Here is an 18,688-nt window from a genome sequence, read left to right on the forward strand (position 1 = left end):
AAAAGAGAGGAGAGGGGGGGGGAAGTCGAAAGATCACTTGATTACTATTACTACTACTACTACTATTACTATTGCTGTTACTTAATACAACTGATAAGAGTTTTTTGTTTATTAGTACAACAAGACAACAATGCACTAGCTTATATAAATGGTATATTGTTGCTAAGAATTAAAAAAGAAAACAATAGAACAAAAGATTCTAGTATAGTCATAGTCGTGTATTCAATCAGATAATATATTAGTCTCAATCTATTGTGGCTCAAGGGAAAATTCAAGAGAAAACTCAAGAGAGATAAAACCCAGTTGTACCAACAATTACTATAGTCGTGTGAATTCTTGCTCACTTGTCGGGGTCGATATCGGATATCAAAACTCAACTTAAAAAAAAACGCATTTTTCTTTTCCTGTATAATAAGAGCTTGAGTGAACATGCAAAAACCCACAAGAATCAACTACGCAATAATCATTTCAGAACCTTTTTCTTTTTCTTTTTCTTTTTATAAAAAGTTCAAGGAAGAAGTGATACTGCTATTTATACTACAGGTGCTACAAAGAGTAAATGTACTTGACATTTCTGCAAAGTGTTTGGCACTCTATAATAGTTTTATGTACTTGTGGTGGGGTAGAAGATGTAGAAATAGAAGACAGAAAATAGAAGATAAAAAAAAGAATGATAAATATGACAAATAGTTATAATTCGCAGCTATTATCTAGTCTTTTGTCGCCGTGAATCAGCGAATTCAAGTATATATGTAAGCATTGGTATTCAAATAAGGTAAAGTTCCATTACAGCTCTTTATAGTCTAGATCAGCATATATATATATATATGTATAAGTAAATGTTCTTTTTTACCAGTATTTATGGTTGTCTATTTTATATCCGAGGAAGAGAGATTTTGATGTTTGATAACCATTTCCGTAACTTTTAAAAAAAAAAACTTGCTTATCGTATACTTACAAACCTAACATGACACAAAAAGGCAATTCCGATAAGGATAACATTAATAGAACAGCTATGACAAAAGAAAAGAGAAAATACAGAATTCTTAAAAGAACAAGAATCGATAAAGCCAATAAAAAGACAAAAAATTTGGAATTATATTTCAAAAACTTGTTATAGAGGTTATCTAAACCTTGCAACTCAAAACAAAAATATGATATAGTCACCAGTCAATATATATATATATATATATATATATATAATTAAACAGGTGCTTGGTATACATAAATGTCAGACTTTAAAAAAAAATTCTATAAATAATTCTATTATCTCTTCTTTTCTGCATTGTTAAACAACCAATCTCTAACGTTTCCTTCATTGTCGCCAGCTTGTTTCAATGCCTGTAAAATTACACTCTTTTCGAATTCTCCTTCGCTCAGCAACATGTCAAACAAAATCTTTTTCCTTGCCATTGATTCACTCGTCACGCAAAAAGAAAACCAATTATCATTTCCGCTACCTTCTTTTGCTTCAAGACTCTTATTCATCGGCAATTGAGGATGTTTCACTTTTTGCATCAACAAAAGCACTTGCTTCATAACTTCCTTGGTACTGGGCGAAGAAACACTTGTTGCACCATTCTTTAAATTCATCCGACAGTATGGATTATTACAGTACAGATTCCCACACCCCGTAGCCAACTGCAAGAAGTATCTTCGCTCCAATCTATTTTGCAATAACCGGTGCTGAGGATCTTCTCTCCATTCATGTAAAGGTCCATAACAAGTGTCACACAATTGCAACACGTGAGCACCACTGTTACCACTACTAGCATTAGCTGCAACTTCATTAACACACTGCTCATTTGCACACATTTTAAAAGTTTTTGGCAACTCGAGTTTGTGCAATTGTAAATGGTTGGCAAAGTCTTTCAACCTAACTCTATTGTTACATGTAGGACAAATATCTGTTCTCCCGCCACATTCTGTCTCATGATGCGATAACCCCAATGTCTTGTCGACATAATCAGCTTCTCCTTGAGGCACCGATAAGTGACAAAATCTACAAATATGCAATTTCAGTGCGCAACTAGTGTGCTGGTGAATAACCATTTCAAAATAATTTTCAAACTCATGCGTTTTACACTGGTCACACGTAAAGGTTCCATGATGGGTAGCGGCAGGCGGCGAACTGAAAGCAAGATTTGTGTCCCTCGGGACTATAGCTGAGCATTGCTTGCACTTGAGTATGTTTCGAGTACAATGCAACTCATGAAGCACAAATGAAGCAACAGGTATGCGTCTTTCACAATCCTTGCACTTTGTAGTATTTGGCTTCGTATCTTCATCTGCATCTGCATCTGCATTTGTACTAGACTCGTTAATTGATATAGTTATTTTCTGCTCTTCAAAAGGGTACAACACAATATACTCCAGAGTTGTGTATTTTGCACAAACAGCTGTGTTTACATCAACATCTATATTTATTTGCTTTCCAGAACTGGGATTGCCATTCAATGATACTGATGACGATGCAAAGTGAATTAATTGTGGAGAATGCGGTCGAAGGTCTACTTCAATCTCTGTATCTAGTTGATCTTTAGTGACTTCTATTAGACTCATTTATTATATTTCAGAATCTGCGATGGTTTAAAAAAAAACAAAGTAAAGTGGAATGAACAAAGTATATATTATATATAATGGAAATTGTCTTGAAATTTGGTGGCGGCTCTTTACTTTTTTCATAATAAACATGTATTTTTTTTTTCTACTTCTTCTTCTTCTTTTTAAGAATGGCGGCAAAAAGAGAATTGCGCATTCGACTGTTGAAAATCAAATTGAATCAAAATGAGAAATGAGAAATGAGAAATGAGAAATAAAACTTGCGCTCATGGCATTTAAGCAGATTTACTATCTAATACCACGCACGTGACTACATAAAAATTTCGATAACCAAAGTTAAGAGAAATCATGTAAAATATGTAGTTGACAAAAAAAAATCTATAAAAAATGATAACCTCTGTTCCTTTCGTCTCTACTTTTTTTTTTTGTTTTGGCTTGTCATGGTTTGCTTCTAGTATCAACTTCTCTCACTCTTATACATCTTCATCAACGACCGGCTTCCATCTTTTATAGCAGGACAGTAATGGGCATCCAATAACACATTCTCCCATATTGTTGCAGCGCCAATATTGCACCTTTCAATCTCCGCTTCCTCGGCTTTGTAACTACCACCAGTAACGACTTTATCCTCTGTTGTATACAAATGGCCCAAATCGAATCTATTGAGTTTGCCCAAATACTTGATCAACAAGATACTGCTCCTCTCGGGACTTTGCAATAGCAACGTGTAAACTCTTTTCACAATTGCCGCAATATTCAAACTATTTCGGTTCTTGTTCTGAGTCTTGGCAATATGGTCAAGGCATATAAGGAGCTGTTTGCCAACTTGTTGGCCCCCAAGACAATTGGTAAGGACCCTGAAATACGATTGCACAAAGAAATTTAAATCGATTTGGAATGGAATTTTTTGACCAATTTGTACAAGTTGGAATGATGAAGAGATGCACAAAAGGATTGTTCTTAATTCATCTTCTGTGAAAAGACCACCTTCAACTTCGTGCTCCTCGAATATATTTGCAACGATTTCACGAAGCACTTGTAAGTAGTCACCCAACATTTCGAGATTGGACATTCTACCAAAGCGCGTTAACCCTTCCAAAACACATGAGAGAAGCGGTATCTCATTTGCTTGAAGAACCAACAAGTAGGTTTGCAAAATCATTTTCAACACATTTGCCTGGTTCTTTTCTCGCTGTTCAACTGTGATGGATGTCTCTGCAGCTTTCATTTCCTCTTCGATGGCCTTTGTCTCCTTACGTTGTTTTCTTTGCTTCTTTGATAAATGTACTCGGTCCTTTTTTTGTACATGTTTTGGTGCTTCTCGATTGTTGTTTGGGTCATAATCGTCAAGCAAGGAGGCATTGAGAAAGACATTAATCACTGCCTCATCGACTCGGAATCTCTTGTCCTTTATTGATTTGGTCATAATTCTAATTATGTCAACTGAAAGATCACCACGGTCTGCGTCTTCTTGTAGCAAGGAGTCTAATACTTGTATTGATTTATTAAACACAGCAAGATCATCTGGATGTGTTGGTTTTCGATTGAGTCTTTTGATTATAATGGTGAATAATTCCACACGATAATTGAAATGACGTAATGATGAGAGACAAAGTTCTTGTGCAGCTTTTGCCGCCAAATTGCCTCTCTTGAGCATTTCGCTCGTCATCTTATCCTTTCTATTTTCCGAATTGGAATATGAAATTTTGGCGTGAGTTGAGAGCAAGTCAATATATGCTTTGTAGTTTACAACCAAGCTTTGTTCAAATGTTCTTAACCTAGTAACTTCTCGTGAGACTTTTTCCCGTTTTTCCATTTCTGTTAGTGGTCTGATTCGATACGATGGTGCAAGTGATTTGAAAATGGGGATCAACGCCATTACAGCCAATTGTGAGGTCATGAAGTTACGTGATTCTGACATTTTACGTAACCGTGTTAAACAAGCAACGTTCTCTTCGGGATTTTCAATAAGCTTTGAAGCTAGTTCTGCTATTTCCTCTTTCGTTTTAACTAATCTTTCTTGTGGTGTCAAATGTGCATCTTCATCTTCGGATTCTTCTTGATCTTCATTGCTTTTCTCTCCATCTAGCTGACTTTCTTCTTCTTCTTCTTCTTCATCTTCATCTTCGGATTCTTCTTCTTGATCTTCATCGTCCTTCTTTTCCACTTCACGCATCACACGTTCAATTGTTCCATCTTCACGCTTAATGGGTAATGACTCAACCATTTCTTTCTCCTTTAATACTCTTCTCGGTTTGAGCTCATAATCTTGTTCTTCATTGTCCCAGTTTGGTCCAATCTCTTCCTCATCGTTATCGCTGATGTCGCCAAAAACACCGGTGGATAGTTGTGCATCTTGCTCACTCTTGAGTTTCTTACGACGCTCTATATCTTGTGTCTTACTCTTTCTCTTTGCCATTTGTGATATTGCCGTATATATGGAAAGTGGAAATTAAACCTGCAAAAGGGGTGATGCTGGTAGTAGTGTTGATGAGGGTAGTGTAAATGATGAAGTTACTTTGGTTGGGATGTGATAGATGCTTTTTCACTTAGTCTATGTTTAAGCATGCGCTGCACATCTCACACAATTTTTCAGATGGCCTGCTTAGCTGCCTCTCGCGCGTGGAAATTGCGATGGGCTCTAAAGTTTGAGTTTGTGTTTGTGCGTAAGTTTTTTTCTTTCTCTTTTTCTCATATGTATGTATATACTATGTCTTTTGAGATCAGAAAAATTTTGAATTTTTTTCTCTTTCAAGAATGTACAAATACTGAGCCAAATGGCATTGATTACATCTAAGGAAGGTTTTGTTTCCACCCACAAATCGTTTGGCACAACAGAACCTTTGTTCATGCCCTTTTAAGTTGCATTTATGAATAGCATCATATGTATATGTATTGATATACAATATATGTGTTTGTATGTGTGTATGTATATGTTTGGGTGTAATTCACCCATCCATACACTGCTTCTCCATTATCTTTAGACTTTATATCAGCTAGCAAGAGTAGTATTGTTTTGCTTTTAATAAAAAAGAAAATTAAACATTTTCTATACAAGGGCCTAAGACCAAGTGTAAAAACTGATTACAATTTACAAAGTATTCATTTGGTGCTTAAACCATCCAATTTAATGGCCATTGTGGAGTTGGAAATTGGAAATAGGAAGAGTACGGATGTGTGAATCGGATGATTATTTCTGTTACCCTCTCTCTCTCTCTCTCTGTCTCTCTGTCTCTTCTTTATTTTCCTCTATTCTCTTCATATGACAGATTGTGTAAGGAAAAGGAAACATGGAAAAAAACACGCTGGGCCTTTAACGCCGAGATAAACGAGGGAAAAAGCGGGTCAGAAGGCATCTGTCATCGTATAAAAAAAAATAAAGACAACAATTAATTTTCTTCTTTCTTTTTTTTTACCTCTTCTAAACGAGGGAAAATTCGAAGAAGAAGAAGAAGGAAAAGAAGAAGAAGCAAAAACTTTAAACATTATATAACCCACCTAGGTTGAAGAACCAAGCAGGCAGATTTAAAGAAAGCTAGAGTTCATATACAGTAAAGTGCTATGTCCTTCAGATACATATTCAAAAGTAAGTGTAGTATCCAGATAAGTTAAAAAAAGCCTTTTTCCTTCTAGTACTCCTAATACTTTTAATACTACTACTTTTTCCTTTTTTTTTTGTGGTTATAAACGACGGGTCTATTTTGAAAAAACAAAGAAAAAAAAAACATTCAAATTTGTAAATAAATCCTGCTCTTCAACTTCCTCTCTCTCTCAATCTCTTAAAAAAAACCACTTTTTTTTGACTTACATTCATTCGTTTGGAAACAATATTCTTTTAGGAACCAAAAAAAGAAAATCCCAAAGGAAGAAGTAGAAGAAAAGACTGCTTGTCTCTAGAGGAGTGTGGACCATCAACTATCAACAAGTTATTACCCATTTAATTCACTCAACCTCCCGCTAACCTTCGTTTTTATTTGTTGTTTATTTTGTTTATTTTTTTTGGTTTTTTTTGGTTTTTTTCATATTCTATTCTTTTCTGTTTAACTAACAAGCAATAGACTTTAATTCCTCACATTTTCAAAAGATGTCAGAGTTTAATGTTTCCACGCCGTTGGTGGATAGATTGTTAAATGAGCAGGCTAAAAGTTTTATTTCCTCGAACCAGCAAATCAATTACCTTTACAACTTGTACCAGACCTCGTCATGGCTCCAAATCATTGCCACCTTTATTGTCTCAGTCTTGCTTTATGACCAAGTCAGGTACCAGTTGAACAAAGGCTCTATTGCCGGCCCCAAGTTCAAAGTTTGGCCTATTATTGGTCCATTCTTGGAATCATTGGACCCTAAGTTTGAAGAGTACAAATCCAAATGGGATAGTGGTGAGTTGAGCTGTGTTTCCATCTTCCACAAGTTTGTTGTTATTGCCTCAAGCAGAGATTTGGCAAGAAAGATTTTGTCGTCACCCAAATACGTCAAGCCATGTGTTGTTGATGTTGCCATCAAGATCTTGAGACCAACAAACTGGGTGTTTTTGGATGGTAAGGCCCACACTGACTACCGTAGATCATTGAATGGGTTGTTTTCCCAAAAGGCTTTGGAAATTTATATTGGCGTTCAAGAGAAATATATGGACATTTATTTAGAAAGATTCTGCAAATACGAGGGCCCAAGAGAATTTTTCCCAGAGTTTAGAGAATTGTTGTGTGCCTTGTCATTGAGAACCTTTTGTGGTGACTACATCACCGAGGACCAGATTGCTTTGGTTGCCGACAACTATTACAAAGTCACTGCTGCTTTAGAGTTGGTTAATTTCCCAATCATCTTGCCATACACAAAAACATGGTACGGTAAAAAGATTGCTGATGAGACAATGAAGATCTTTGCCAACTGTTCTGCAATGGCCAAAGTTCATATCGAAAATGGTGGTTCCCCAACATGTATCATGGATGAATGGATCTTTTTGATGAAGGAAGCTAGAGAAAAGCATTTGGATGACCCAGAGTCCAGATTGTTGATTAGAGAATTCTCAGACAAGGAAATCTCTGAGGTTATTTTCACTTTCTTATTTGCTTCCCAAGACGCTTCTAGTTCATTGGCATGCTGGTTATTCCAAATTGTTGCTGATAGACCAGATATCGTTGCCAAAATTAGAGAAGAACAATTGCGTGTGAGAAACAACGACCCTAGTGTACCATTGGACTTGAACCTCATTAACGAAATGACATACACCAACAATGTTGTTAAAGAGAGTTTGAGATATAGACCACCGGTCTTGATGGTGCCATATGTTGTTAAGCAGCCTTTCCCAGTCACTGAGTCGTACACCGCACCAAAGGGATCAATGATTATTCCAACATTGTACCCTGCATTGCATGATCCAGAAGTTTATGACGATCCAGACACTTTTATTCCTGAGAGATGGGAAACCGCTAGTGGCGATATGTACAAGCGAAATTGGCTTGTTTTTGGTACCGGTCCACACGTTTGTCTTGGTAAAAACTATGTCTTGATGTTGTTTACCGGTATGTTGGGTAAGTTTGTCATGAACTCTGATATTGTTCATCACAAAACCGCATTGAGTGAGGAGATTAAAGTTTTTGCAACCATTTTCCCCAAGGATGACTTGATTTTGGAATGGCACAAGAGAGACCCGTTGGCTGTTTGAACTGCTGAAGCTCATTAAGCAGTGCAACAATGTAAAAACAATACCGCATAATAGCGTAATAACATTACCGCATAATAGCGTAGTAAGTAGTTCATCAAAAATGGTCTAAGAAGACTAGTGAGATAGCGACATTGTATTCATATTTATATACTTTACCATTATTATTACTATTTTTATTATTTTCTTTATCAGCATGTTTATTTGTTCCCTCTCAACTCAGTTTTTTGTATTTCGTGATGATGATGACTTATATTATCTATTTCTTAATTTTCGTGTATACATGTATATATATAGGTATATACAAATTTATTCCTCTGGGCGCAAGGGCGCGACGCCGGAATTTATTTCCCACATCATAGCTTTTCTCCACATATATTTAGATACATACTTTTATATACAAAGGTCAACAACAATTTCAACCTTGTACATCATGACGGAGTCGAGCCAACCTAAGCAGTCCAGTAAGCTGAGTCAACCTACCCGGACTAGTCAAACGAATGATGCTTCTCCTGAAACTCCGCTTCCTCCTGTCATTTACCCAAAAAGAAAACGTAAGGGTTTGTTTACAAAGGACATTGAAAACCTACTTTTTGCGATGGGAGATGCTCCATATACTCAGGAATCTACGATAAATGCCATAGAGGATATTCTCATTGATTATGTAACTATGCTAGCATCCAAAATGGTTCATAGAGCATCATCTCAAGGTCGACGAAATCGTATCAAGTTGAATGACTTGGCGTTTGTCTTGCGTCATGATCCACTCAAACTTAGTCGAATGTTGTATATTCTTGAACAGAGCCATCGAATCGAGAAGGCCAAGAAGATGTTCAATGACGATGATGATGCTCAAGATGCCAGTGGTAAAAAGGTGAAGCGCAAAGGTGGAGGACTATTCGACGATGAAAGTGATGGCGATGATGACGAGGAAGACGATGGTGGTGATGGTGAAAATGGAGAAGGTGGTGTTGGTGGTGAAAGAGGTGTACATTATAATGAAGAAGACGGCGAGGATGGTGAAGGTGGTTCAAAGGAAGAGAGTTTATTGGGTGAGCCCGTGCTTGATGCTGAAGGGAACATCATAAGACGCAAACGAAAGTATAAAAAGAGGGCAGTTGAGTATGATGAGAATGGGAATGTAATAAAGAAAAAATACAAAAAGAGAAAGACAGCTGCCACGGCCGAAGGAGATAAGAAATAGTGGGAACTATACTATAAGAAAGGTAGATGTATGGATAAATATATAGAGAGAGGGCAGCAGCAATAGTTCTATTGGTCTTTTAGTAACTTCTTTCAATTCAAGTTGATTAAACTAAATGATAATGTTGCCGATGCTGTTTGTACAAAGCTTACTAATGCACATGACACTTTTTGTAATGAACAGTAATGAAATCCAGTGCGCACTAAAATTATTCTGATTCTGATTCTTCTTCCTCTTCTTCTTCTTCCGTTCTATTTCTCTCTTTCTCTCTTTCTCTCTTTCTCACACACTTCCTCACACTCTTTCTCATTTCTTAACGCTGAGATTGATCCCTTTGCAAAACTTAAATTGTTTTTCATTCACTCTTTCTCAGTTTTAACCCCTAGTCTATACACAACACATAAAAACAGTATATCAAGTTCAGCAAATTCATAAAATTTGTCAAATTTGTCAAAAACAAAATCCTAAGAATACAGAATCAGAGTAAATAGAAAACATCGAAATAACACCAGAAAACGCCAGTTTCTCTTTGAAGAAGAAAAAAAAAAGATCATTAATAAAAGGAAAATAAAAGAAAAAGGAATAAGATCAAATCAAGAATGGCCGATCTTGAACATACGTGTCGTATATGTCGTGGTGAAGGCACGCCATCTCAACCATTATACCACCCTTGTAAATGTCGAGGATCTATCAAATACATCCATCAAGATTGTTTATTAGAATGGTTGAAGCATTCTAACAAGTCTAATAATGAAAAGTGTGATATATGTAATACCCCTTACCGGTTCAAGATCATTTACGACCCAAATATGCCCAAGAAGATTCCCTTAAGTTTGGTTTGGCTGAAGTTTGTGCAGACTGTGTCTTCAACATTCACCAAGAGCACAAGTATAGCATTATATGTTGCGTGCATAATCATTCAGGTTCCAATATTCTGGATGTTTTGCGGTCGAGTTTACACATGGGCCATCGATGGAAGTCTACCCGAAAACAACCCAAAAGTATTGGATGCCTTATACTATGGGAACTACAATCTACGAGCAGTGTTAAGCAGTATGGAAAACTTGACACCAGCATTGAAAACATTAACAGAATGGAGGGTGTTTTTCAGCTATACATACTTTACGGGATTGAGACACTTGGTTATTTTGTTGATTGTGCATATTGCATTGTTTGTCGAGAGAGAATGGGTGATTCGCGATGAGGGATACTTGAAGTTGTTAAATAGAAAGATTGGGCGTGAACCAAAGACGAAATTGGTTAATATGTTGCAGAATGCGATCCAAGGATTACGTGAACAACAGAGAAACCGTGCTGAAGCGGAAGGAAGAGATGAAATGGAGGAGGGGGAAAGAAGAGAATTTAATCAGTTAGAGGCAGCACAAAATTTACAACGTTTGGACATGTTAACCAAAGCAATTGAAGATTTGCAAAATCAGGAAGCGGATGAACAAGCTAATAATGAGTTGCATGAGAATTTGAGAAGAGCAATCATCAGAGGTGAATTGTTTCATGAAAATCATGACGCAGAAGCACAAGAACAAGAGCAGCAACAACAACAACAACGAGAAGAAGAAGAAGAAAACGAGGAAATTGGCGTCATCAACAATACCAATATTGTTGCTGATGGTGACGATGAGGATGACGATGAGGATGCTGACTACGACGAAAACAGAAGCTATACAGACGATGATGACGCTGACAACGAACATACCGATGATGGTACTGATGATGATACTGATAATGAAAGCAGTTTCAGTCATCGTGGGGAAGATGGTGATGACGATTTGGAGATTATCGACGAAAATGACTATAGTATCGTCGATATAGACGAAAGACCGGAAGTTTTTGGTTTTGATCAAAACAATAGAGAAGCGGTAGCAGCAGCAGTAGCATCAGAAGAAGAAGACGATGTCGATGATGATGATGATGATGATGATGACCATCTCAACATTGGTGGTCATCACAATCACCTTGACGACGTTGAAGACTTCAATTTTGATGATCATCAGCGGGATGATGTTGATAATGATGTTGATGAGGAGGAGGAAGAAGAAGAAGATGATGATGATGATGATGATTTGCGAGCAGGAGACGCCAATGCCAACCAGAATGGCTTTTTTGCAGAGATTTTGGATATGTTTGGTGTTGTTTTGAATATCAAGACCCCGTTGATTTTGATGGTCATTTGTGATGCTATTATTGTTGCATACTTGTTTGTTATTTATTTGATCCCTCAATTGTTGGGAAGCATTATTGCATACACTACAGGTTATATCTGGTTATTTTTTGCATATTTCCTGCCATCGACTGTTTATGAATCTGTTTTGTCCTTTTCGCAGCAGTACAAGACCGTAGAAACTGGATACGATATTGTCGACTTGTTGTACAACTCATTGGTCAAATACTGCATCATTCCAGCTATTACATTGTTGAAGGATGTATTTTTCAAACCTCGACAACTCACCGTTGTTGAAAGAAGTATACATTTAATCTTTGGATACGGCCTTATATGTGGAGCTATCTACAAATCGATGAAGATGCTTGCTTCGAATCCAAAGCCACTTGTTGGCAATGCGAGAAAAGCATATAAGATCTTGTTTGAGATAACATCTACTGCAAAAGTGTTTACCGTATTTGGAATTGAAATATTTGTATTTCCATTATATTGTGGCTATTTGGTAGATTTTTGCCTTGCTGCAATCACAAATGAAGACCAATTACTATTCACTACATCAAATGAGTTCACGCAATTACATTGGGTTCGCATGTTGTTCCGCTGGAGCAGTGGAACTTTCTATATGCTCATGTTTGCCCTTTTCATTGGGATGGTAAGAACAAAGATCTTACGTCCTGGTGTATTGTTTTTCATAAGGTCTCCTGATGATCAGAATGCCAGGTTGATACATGATGCATTGATGAAACCAATGGGATTGCAATTGTCAAGAATTTATCTTAGTGCAAAGGTCTACACAGGCTTTATACTTGTCGGTATTGGAGGTGTCACATGGGGTTTGAGATATTTTGTTTCTCGCGATGGCAAGGGAGTACTTTTACCTATTCAGTTCCCAACCACTGCATTTATTGTGTTTGCTGTTTTGGTAACTGCTATTGCCGAGTCTCAACCAATTATTACCAAATACGCAAGATTATATTGGACGAGAGCTTTTGAGCTAAGTGCACATAAATTGAGATTATCGCACTTTGTATTAGGAAAACCTATACTGTACGAACGTGGGTATACTATCTACCGCAATATCTATCAAAGGTTTGTTGCGCAACCAGTCCCAGATTATTCGCATCCTGTCACTTATAGGGAAGCACAATCTATTTTCCAGTCCAACCCATCAGTCCATGCATGTTTTGTTCCAGATGGCAACTATGTGAGAGCACCAGATAATGATACCGTATCACGGAAGTTTATCAAGAAATTATTTGTTCCCGTTACCAAAGATGATAAACTCTTGCGCGAGATTGATGAAGCAGATTTGCAAAGACGTTCCGGGTATGAAACTCCAACCAGTGAAGATGAAGATGATGCTACTAGTGATGACGCATACGCTATAGTGTATCGTCCGCCAAATTTCAAAGTGCGTTGCTTTGCATTGATATTTATGCTTTGGATATTTTCCGTGGTTCTTCTTCTTCCAATTGCAATGGTTGCCTTGCTTCTTGGTCGTCCATTCATTGTTGCAACGGTCACGATAGCTGAACAGATCAAGCCTGGCTTATCTGGTTTCGGCAATGCCAATTGGAAACTTGCTGACCTGGCTAGTCTTTCGTGTGGTCTTTTCTTATTGTTGAAACTTCTTGTTGTTTATGATCAAAAAATGGAGGCTGACGCAGGAAGAAATGAAGTAAGAGGAGAAGAAGAAGCAGCTGCTGCAGCTGCTGCAGCTGTTGTTGCGGATGTGGGTGCAGGTGCAGGTGTGGGTGCTGGAAATGTGGGTGCCGGGGCAAATGCTGCGCAGCCTGAAAATGGTCAAAACCCTTTACAAGTGGCATGGGAGTTTAATCGAGAAATGTTTAATCGAATTCCATGGGCTCTCCCGCTCCTTGCACTGATATCTGGATTATGGTCTGTTTATGTTGCCTTGGTGCATAAATTTTGCATTGATGATGCCTTATTCAAGTATATGGGCATTTCAATAACTGATCCGTCATTAAAGGCATTGTTTGTGCATTTCATAGCATCATGGTGGACTGTGTTTCCTGTGTTGCGAAGATATTTAGTGAATGCACAGCTCAATGTTTTGAGGGGAAACTTGAGCCTACATACATTCTTGAAGCGTACTGGGGTATATACCTTGGTGTACAATTGCTCTATGCATGCGATTTTCTATTTTGCATTCCAGTATGGTTTGTCAAAATATGCAAACTTTACATTTAAAGACGTTGATGATTTGGTCATTGTTAGAATGTTGGCTTTTTTGGCGTTTATTAGTGTCCAGTCATTTACACGCGGACTCAAGTTTTACTTTGCATTAAATGATCAAGTTAGACAAGAAAAATTCGTCAAGGGAAGAGCCATTGTCAATGACAATACGGAAACGCTGTAAATATGAGATCGATTAACCTTTGCAATATCTGTATAGTTTTGTATACTAATGATTGAAAAAGTGAAAAATTTTGAAACAAAGTATAATCATAACAAAGAGTTGTAATTTCCTTAATTTTTTACTTGCCCTTAATAAAGATATCTACACAATTATACACTTGGGATGTAGTCTCAGAAAAAAAAAATACAAGTATCAGAATATTGATTATAAAATAAATTGTACGAAATTTGTTTATTTGTTCATTTGTTCATTTGTTTATTTATTTGTTCATTTGTTTATTTATTTGTTTGCTTGCTTGCTTGCCTTCTTTAAATTGTCGACGCAGAATTCTCCTAAATAGCTATTTGCTCGTCATCTGGCTTTGGAGGTGCAGCTGCTTGAGGTTGTGGAGGTGCTTGTGCTTGTGCTTGTGCTTCTGACTTGATATCCTTCTTTGGTTGAGATTCAGGTTCTGCTTGTGCTGGCTTAGCCTCTGCTGCTTTAGCGTGAGCTTTTCTTACATCCTTGTGTATTTTATTTGCACCTGGGTCCTTTGGCCTTTTAGGTTGAAACTGTTTTTTAGCATCTTTCTTTGGCTCAGCAGATTTTTGTTCAATCGGTTTCTCATTGTTTTTCTCGAAATCTTTACCCTTTTCCTTCACTTCTTCTTTTTCTTTTGCTAATTCGCCAAGATTCTCCAATGGTGGTGGGATATCATTTGCAAATTCCATTCTGTCTTCATAGCTATGCACTTCTTCCTCAGATTCATTTTGATCAAACGAAGTAATACTAGCCTTTCCGTTTGAATCTTTTTCCGATCTCACAACCTCTGCTTTACCTTTGGCTACTCTTGGCTCCTTGTTGCGTGTTTCTGAATCCTCAGCGGCTGGAACTTCACGCTTTTTGTTCTCTTTTGGAGTTTCAACTTTTGGTTCTGGTGGTGCCAATTGCTCCACTTGATCCTTGGCAGGGGCATCTTTGGCATTTTTTGGAGGATTTTCAATATGTTGCTCCAGTTTGGCAATCTTGGGTTTAGCAACAGGAGTTTTCTTGGCTTCAGTCACCACGGTTGAAGCAGGGGTTGATTTCGACGCATGTTGAGGTACAGAGTTGATTTTTGACAATGAATAATCAGACAATTTCATATGGAAATTCTTACAGTCGTAGTCCCATGTTGAAAATGGTTTGGATAAGTCGCATGCGGTCTTGGTCCATGGAGTTCCATAAATCAATGGTGAGTAATTGATAAAAAACACAATACTAACCACAACAAATGCACCAGTAATGGTAAGTGCCATTTGTTGGAGTAATCTCACGCGCGATGTAAAGTACGAAGTGAAAATCTCAAAGAAATGGCCAAGTGCAAGAATACCAAAATACAATGCTGGAAGATAATGATGCAAAAACAATTGCCTTCCCATGATGTAAAATGGCAAGTAGTGCAACCCCCATCCGAGAACATAACTAAAAGTTTCAACGTTAAAGTTGAACACCTCTTTGTGAGTCGAAACTGGTTTGCCCAAGTACCATCTCAATCCAGTAACTATGGAGTAAATGATAAAAGTAGCAATACATGCGGTAGTGGCCCACCATGTAACAGCGTTACCCAAGAGATAAATTTGTCTGTAATCCTTGCTCCAGTAATTGATACCTCTCAATAACAATGGCCATTCGCTTGGATTACTTTGCCAATGGTGGTGGTCGGTTAAGCCAGAATTGATCTTCCACATTCTCTTGTGTGACTCAACAATCTTTTCCCATAATGATAATTTGGGGTAATTAATGATTATTTGTTGGTCTTTAGGCAAGATATTGTTTTCATTTTGTTCAATGTACCAATAAGTCAATGGTCTTCTACCTTGGCCGGCTGCACTAACTTCTTGTTGACCAAAGCCCCATTCAGGCAATTTGACTTCACTTGAAAACAAGTAATTACCAGTCAATGCGTGTTTCAAACGGAATATGGTTTTCAATGCTTGCATAAACACTTTACCATTAGGGTCTTTGGTTCTGTGTTGAACAATTTCAACAATCCAATCGTCATTTCCGTCGCCTTTGAAACCTTCAAAACCATAACAAGACACTTCCTTTTGCCAGTCGCGTTCACTAACTGGTGGTTTTTCATCGTGCGAGTGTAATCTTCTTCCAGAGTTGACGTGCTTGAGTCTAATCTTCATACCATTGATCAAGGGAACAAATGTATCATTGTAAATGGTTCCATTATATGGTTCAATCAACCATCTATTGTTTGAGTCCAAGTGTGGATACAATGTAATTTGTTGTTGCTTAGAGCCTGCTGGGTAGAAATGGTCATGCGAATGCAAGTATCCACCTTGAGTTTCTACATGACGAATGGTCACTATGGAGCCCAAACCAACTTGCTCGGTAATGTTTGTTGGAATCTTGTTGCCTTCCAAACCTGATCTGAATGCGCTGCTCATAAAAGCACCACCATCACCTTCCTTGGATAATAATTGAAAGTGAATGGCAAAGAATCCCAAGTACAAGACGATTGGAATTCCAAGCAAGGCAAAACCTCTAAGAAAGAAATGCGCCCAAATCTTTTTAGCCGATACGGACAAGTCGCCAATAATGAACCAAAGTTGGTAAATGCACAAGATTCCCACCCATGCAAGGGTGAAGAGACCAACCCATTTTGAGCTCAATGCTAATCCCAAGGCAATACCGGTTGAAACCAATGCTTTAAACCATCCTATGGAGAAGGGCACTTGCACTTGGAATTTCTTAAACGCATAGATTGAAGCAGCAATAAAGAACAACAATGGAGAGTCCAAAAGAATATATCTTGAAATTGTCACATTTGAGTTTTCAATGAGTAACAAAAATGCAGTGATAAATGCAATAATTGGACGAACACCCGATTGACGTAATGTCAAGTAGCACAAGACAACGGTTCCTACACCCAATAATGCAGGAAATTGTCTCATAAACACATAGGGAGTAGTGTCAGGAAACTTGTCACCAATGGACTTGAACTCGAAATCTCCATTAAAGCCACCAATGGAGGCAATTGAGGCGAAAAGCATCTTTGCCAATGGTGGGTGGACATCCATAAAAAAAGTCCCTAAAATGTATTTTCTGGCAAAGCCACCAAAATGGACTTCGTCAAACACAACTGAATCTGGGTTGGACAAGTGGTATAATCTAACAATCAAGCCAATAACCACCAATGGTGCGAGAAAGATAAGGTCCTGTTTAGCAAATGATCTTTTCTTTACAATGATGGGAGTAGTATCGGTGACCAAGTATTCTCTAACTACACCTTCTTTGAAAATAGGTGTCTCCAAAGGATCGAAGTTCAAGAGCCCACATCCATTTTCCAAAGAAGTTGTTTTGTTCTTCTTGTTGGCTTGTAATGCTGCCTTCCTGGCTGCATTGGATGGTTTAGCCATGGTGTGCAATTGAGAAGTATCAGCTTTTCTTTATTTGAAGAAGGGAAAGAAAAGAAGGGAAGGAAAGTGTGGGAAAGTGTCTCTTTGGTAAAATGAAAGTTAACAAAAATAAAAATATAAATTTGAAAAATAAAAAATTAAGAAAATAAAAAATTCAGAGTTCCAGGCCACGTTACGTTTTGTTTTTGTTAGAGAATGACAGAGAGAGAGAAAAAGAAGAGAAAAAGTTGACAACACACACAAATTTACACGCTGTTCCCGCACTTTTTGTTCTCTCTTTGTGTGTGTGTATGTGTGTGGGTGAAGCGAACAACGAAGGAGAAGGAAACTTGAGTTGATTTTTTTTTCAGTACGAGAGAGAAAAAAAATTAACTTAATAAAAGACAAAAAATGGACAGAGAAATAATGCATGTGTAAACAAAGAGTAAAAGATTTTTATTTTCAGTTAGGAATAAAGATCGAAGGAAATGAGGGAAAGAAATAGCTGGAGAACAGAATCTAATGGATGAATTTGGAATCTTCTTTTGTATTGCAATTGAGTGTAGCATGTTTGTTTGTATTCTTTGGTTATCAGAAAACTGAAATAAGCTCTTTCTCATTCTGAATAAAAAAAAACAAAATATCAGAACTATATGCTGTGCAATTGACTAGAGAATCACGTTTGACTATTGAAAGTTTCCACCAAATCACGTCTCTCTCTCTATTATCTGTTGCACTTTCCATGGAGTTTAGAATAGATCAAGCCTCGACAAACACATAGCATAGAAAGCTCAACAACGTAAATTATATGTAAAACCACATACGCGCGCACACGCGTATATCTTTTTTTGCTTTGTTTAATTTTTTTTTTTTTTCTTTTCTCGTGAAAAATTTCGTACTGGTTATAGTGCGCTAGTGGTGCTAGTAGTTAATTCTGGCGCAAGTTAGCACCCAGTGCACGCCGCGGATATCGGTAATGGTGTATATATATATATATATTGCAATAGAACCATGTAACATAATAAGCGTAATTCGGATACAACATTGAATTGATATACCAATCATGAACATTAAGAATTAAATTTGTCAAACGGAAAACTTGTTTTTTCTTCTTAACTCATGTTTCTTTAATCTAGTTATCAAATTCTATATTTTGTAATTCTTTTCACAATAGATTTATTTATTTATTTATTTTTTGGTTGTAATTCTAGCCAAAAAAGTCTTATTCATCAAGAACCAGGCACATATAGCAATACAAAACTGACCTCAATCTGGAAAAAGATTGGATGATTTAATATGAAATTCATTGAAACCAAGAGTTAACAGAAAG

The 18,688-nt window shown here is 37.3% G+C and overlaps 6 protein-coding genes across 6 annotated transcripts; 3 read left to right on the forward strand and 3 right to left on the reverse strand. All coding sequences in view use genetic code 12, as the record gives it.

Moving 5' to 3' along the window:
- Positions 1-1,266: 1,266 nt before the first annotated feature.
- PVL30_005319 (uncharacterized protein) lies at positions 1,267-2,562 on the reverse strand (the record flags this gene model as incomplete). The annotated part of the gene is made up of 1 exon (XM_001523720.1): positions 1,267-2,562. The coding sequence occupies one exon, from the start codon at positions 2,560-2,562 to the stop codon at positions 1,267-1,269; it is 1,296 nt and encodes a 431-aa protein (XP_001523770.2).
- A 457-nt stretch (positions 2,563-3,019) lies between these two features.
- PVL30_005320 (uncharacterized protein) lies at positions 3,020-4,981 on the reverse strand (the record flags this gene model as incomplete). The annotated part of the gene is made up of 1 exon (XM_001523721.1): positions 3,020-4,981. One exon carries the CDS (start codon positions 4,979-4,981, stop codon positions 3,020-3,022), a length of 1,962 nt encoding a protein of 653 aa, XP_001523771.1.
- Positions 4,982-6,646: 1,665 nt separating this feature from the next.
- ERG5 (RNA polymerase C-22 sterol desaturase) lies at positions 6,647-8,227 on the forward strand (the record flags this gene model as incomplete). The annotated part of the gene is made up of 1 exon (XM_001523722.2): positions 6,647-8,227. The coding sequence occupies one exon, from the start codon at positions 6,647-6,649 to the stop codon at positions 8,225-8,227; it is 1,581 nt and encodes a 526-aa protein (XP_001523772.1).
- Positions 8,228-8,657: 430 nt separating this feature from the next.
- On the forward strand, positions 8,658-9,428 carry PVL30_005322 (uncharacterized protein; the record flags this gene model as incomplete). The annotated part of the gene is made up of 1 exon (XM_001523723.2): positions 8,658-9,428. One exon carries the CDS (start codon positions 8,658-8,660, stop codon positions 9,426-9,428), a length of 771 nt encoding a protein of 256 aa, XP_001523773.2.
- A 750-nt stretch (positions 9,429-10,178) lies between these two features.
- On the forward strand, positions 10,179-13,987 carry PVL30_005323 (uncharacterized protein; the record flags this gene model as incomplete). The annotated part of the gene is made up of 2 exons (XM_001523726.2): positions 10,179-10,187; positions 10,220-13,987. The coding sequence occupies 2 exons, from the start codon at positions 10,179-10,181 to the stop codon at positions 13,985-13,987; spliced, it is 3,777 nt and encodes a 1,258-aa protein (XP_001523776.2).
- A 332-nt stretch (positions 13,988-14,319) lies between these two features.
- Positions 14,320-17,303, reverse strand: PMT1 (Dolichyl-phosphate-mannose--protein mannosyltransferase 1; the record flags this gene model as incomplete). The annotated part of the gene is made up of 2 exons (XM_001523727.2): positions 14,320-17,268; positions 17,298-17,303. The coding sequence occupies 2 exons, from the start codon at positions 17,301-17,303 to the stop codon at positions 14,320-14,322; spliced, it is 2,955 nt and encodes a 984-aa protein (XP_001523777.2).
- Between the last annotated feature and the right edge of the window lie 1,385 nt (positions 17,304-18,688).

The sequence above is a fragment of the Lodderomyces elongisporus genome, chromosome 7 (assembly GCF_030384665.1).
Source record: "Lodderomyces elongisporus chromosome 7, complete sequence".
Lineage (NCBI taxonomy): Eukaryota > Fungi > Ascomycota > Pichiomycetes > Serinales > Debaryomycetaceae > Lodderomyces > Lodderomyces elongisporus.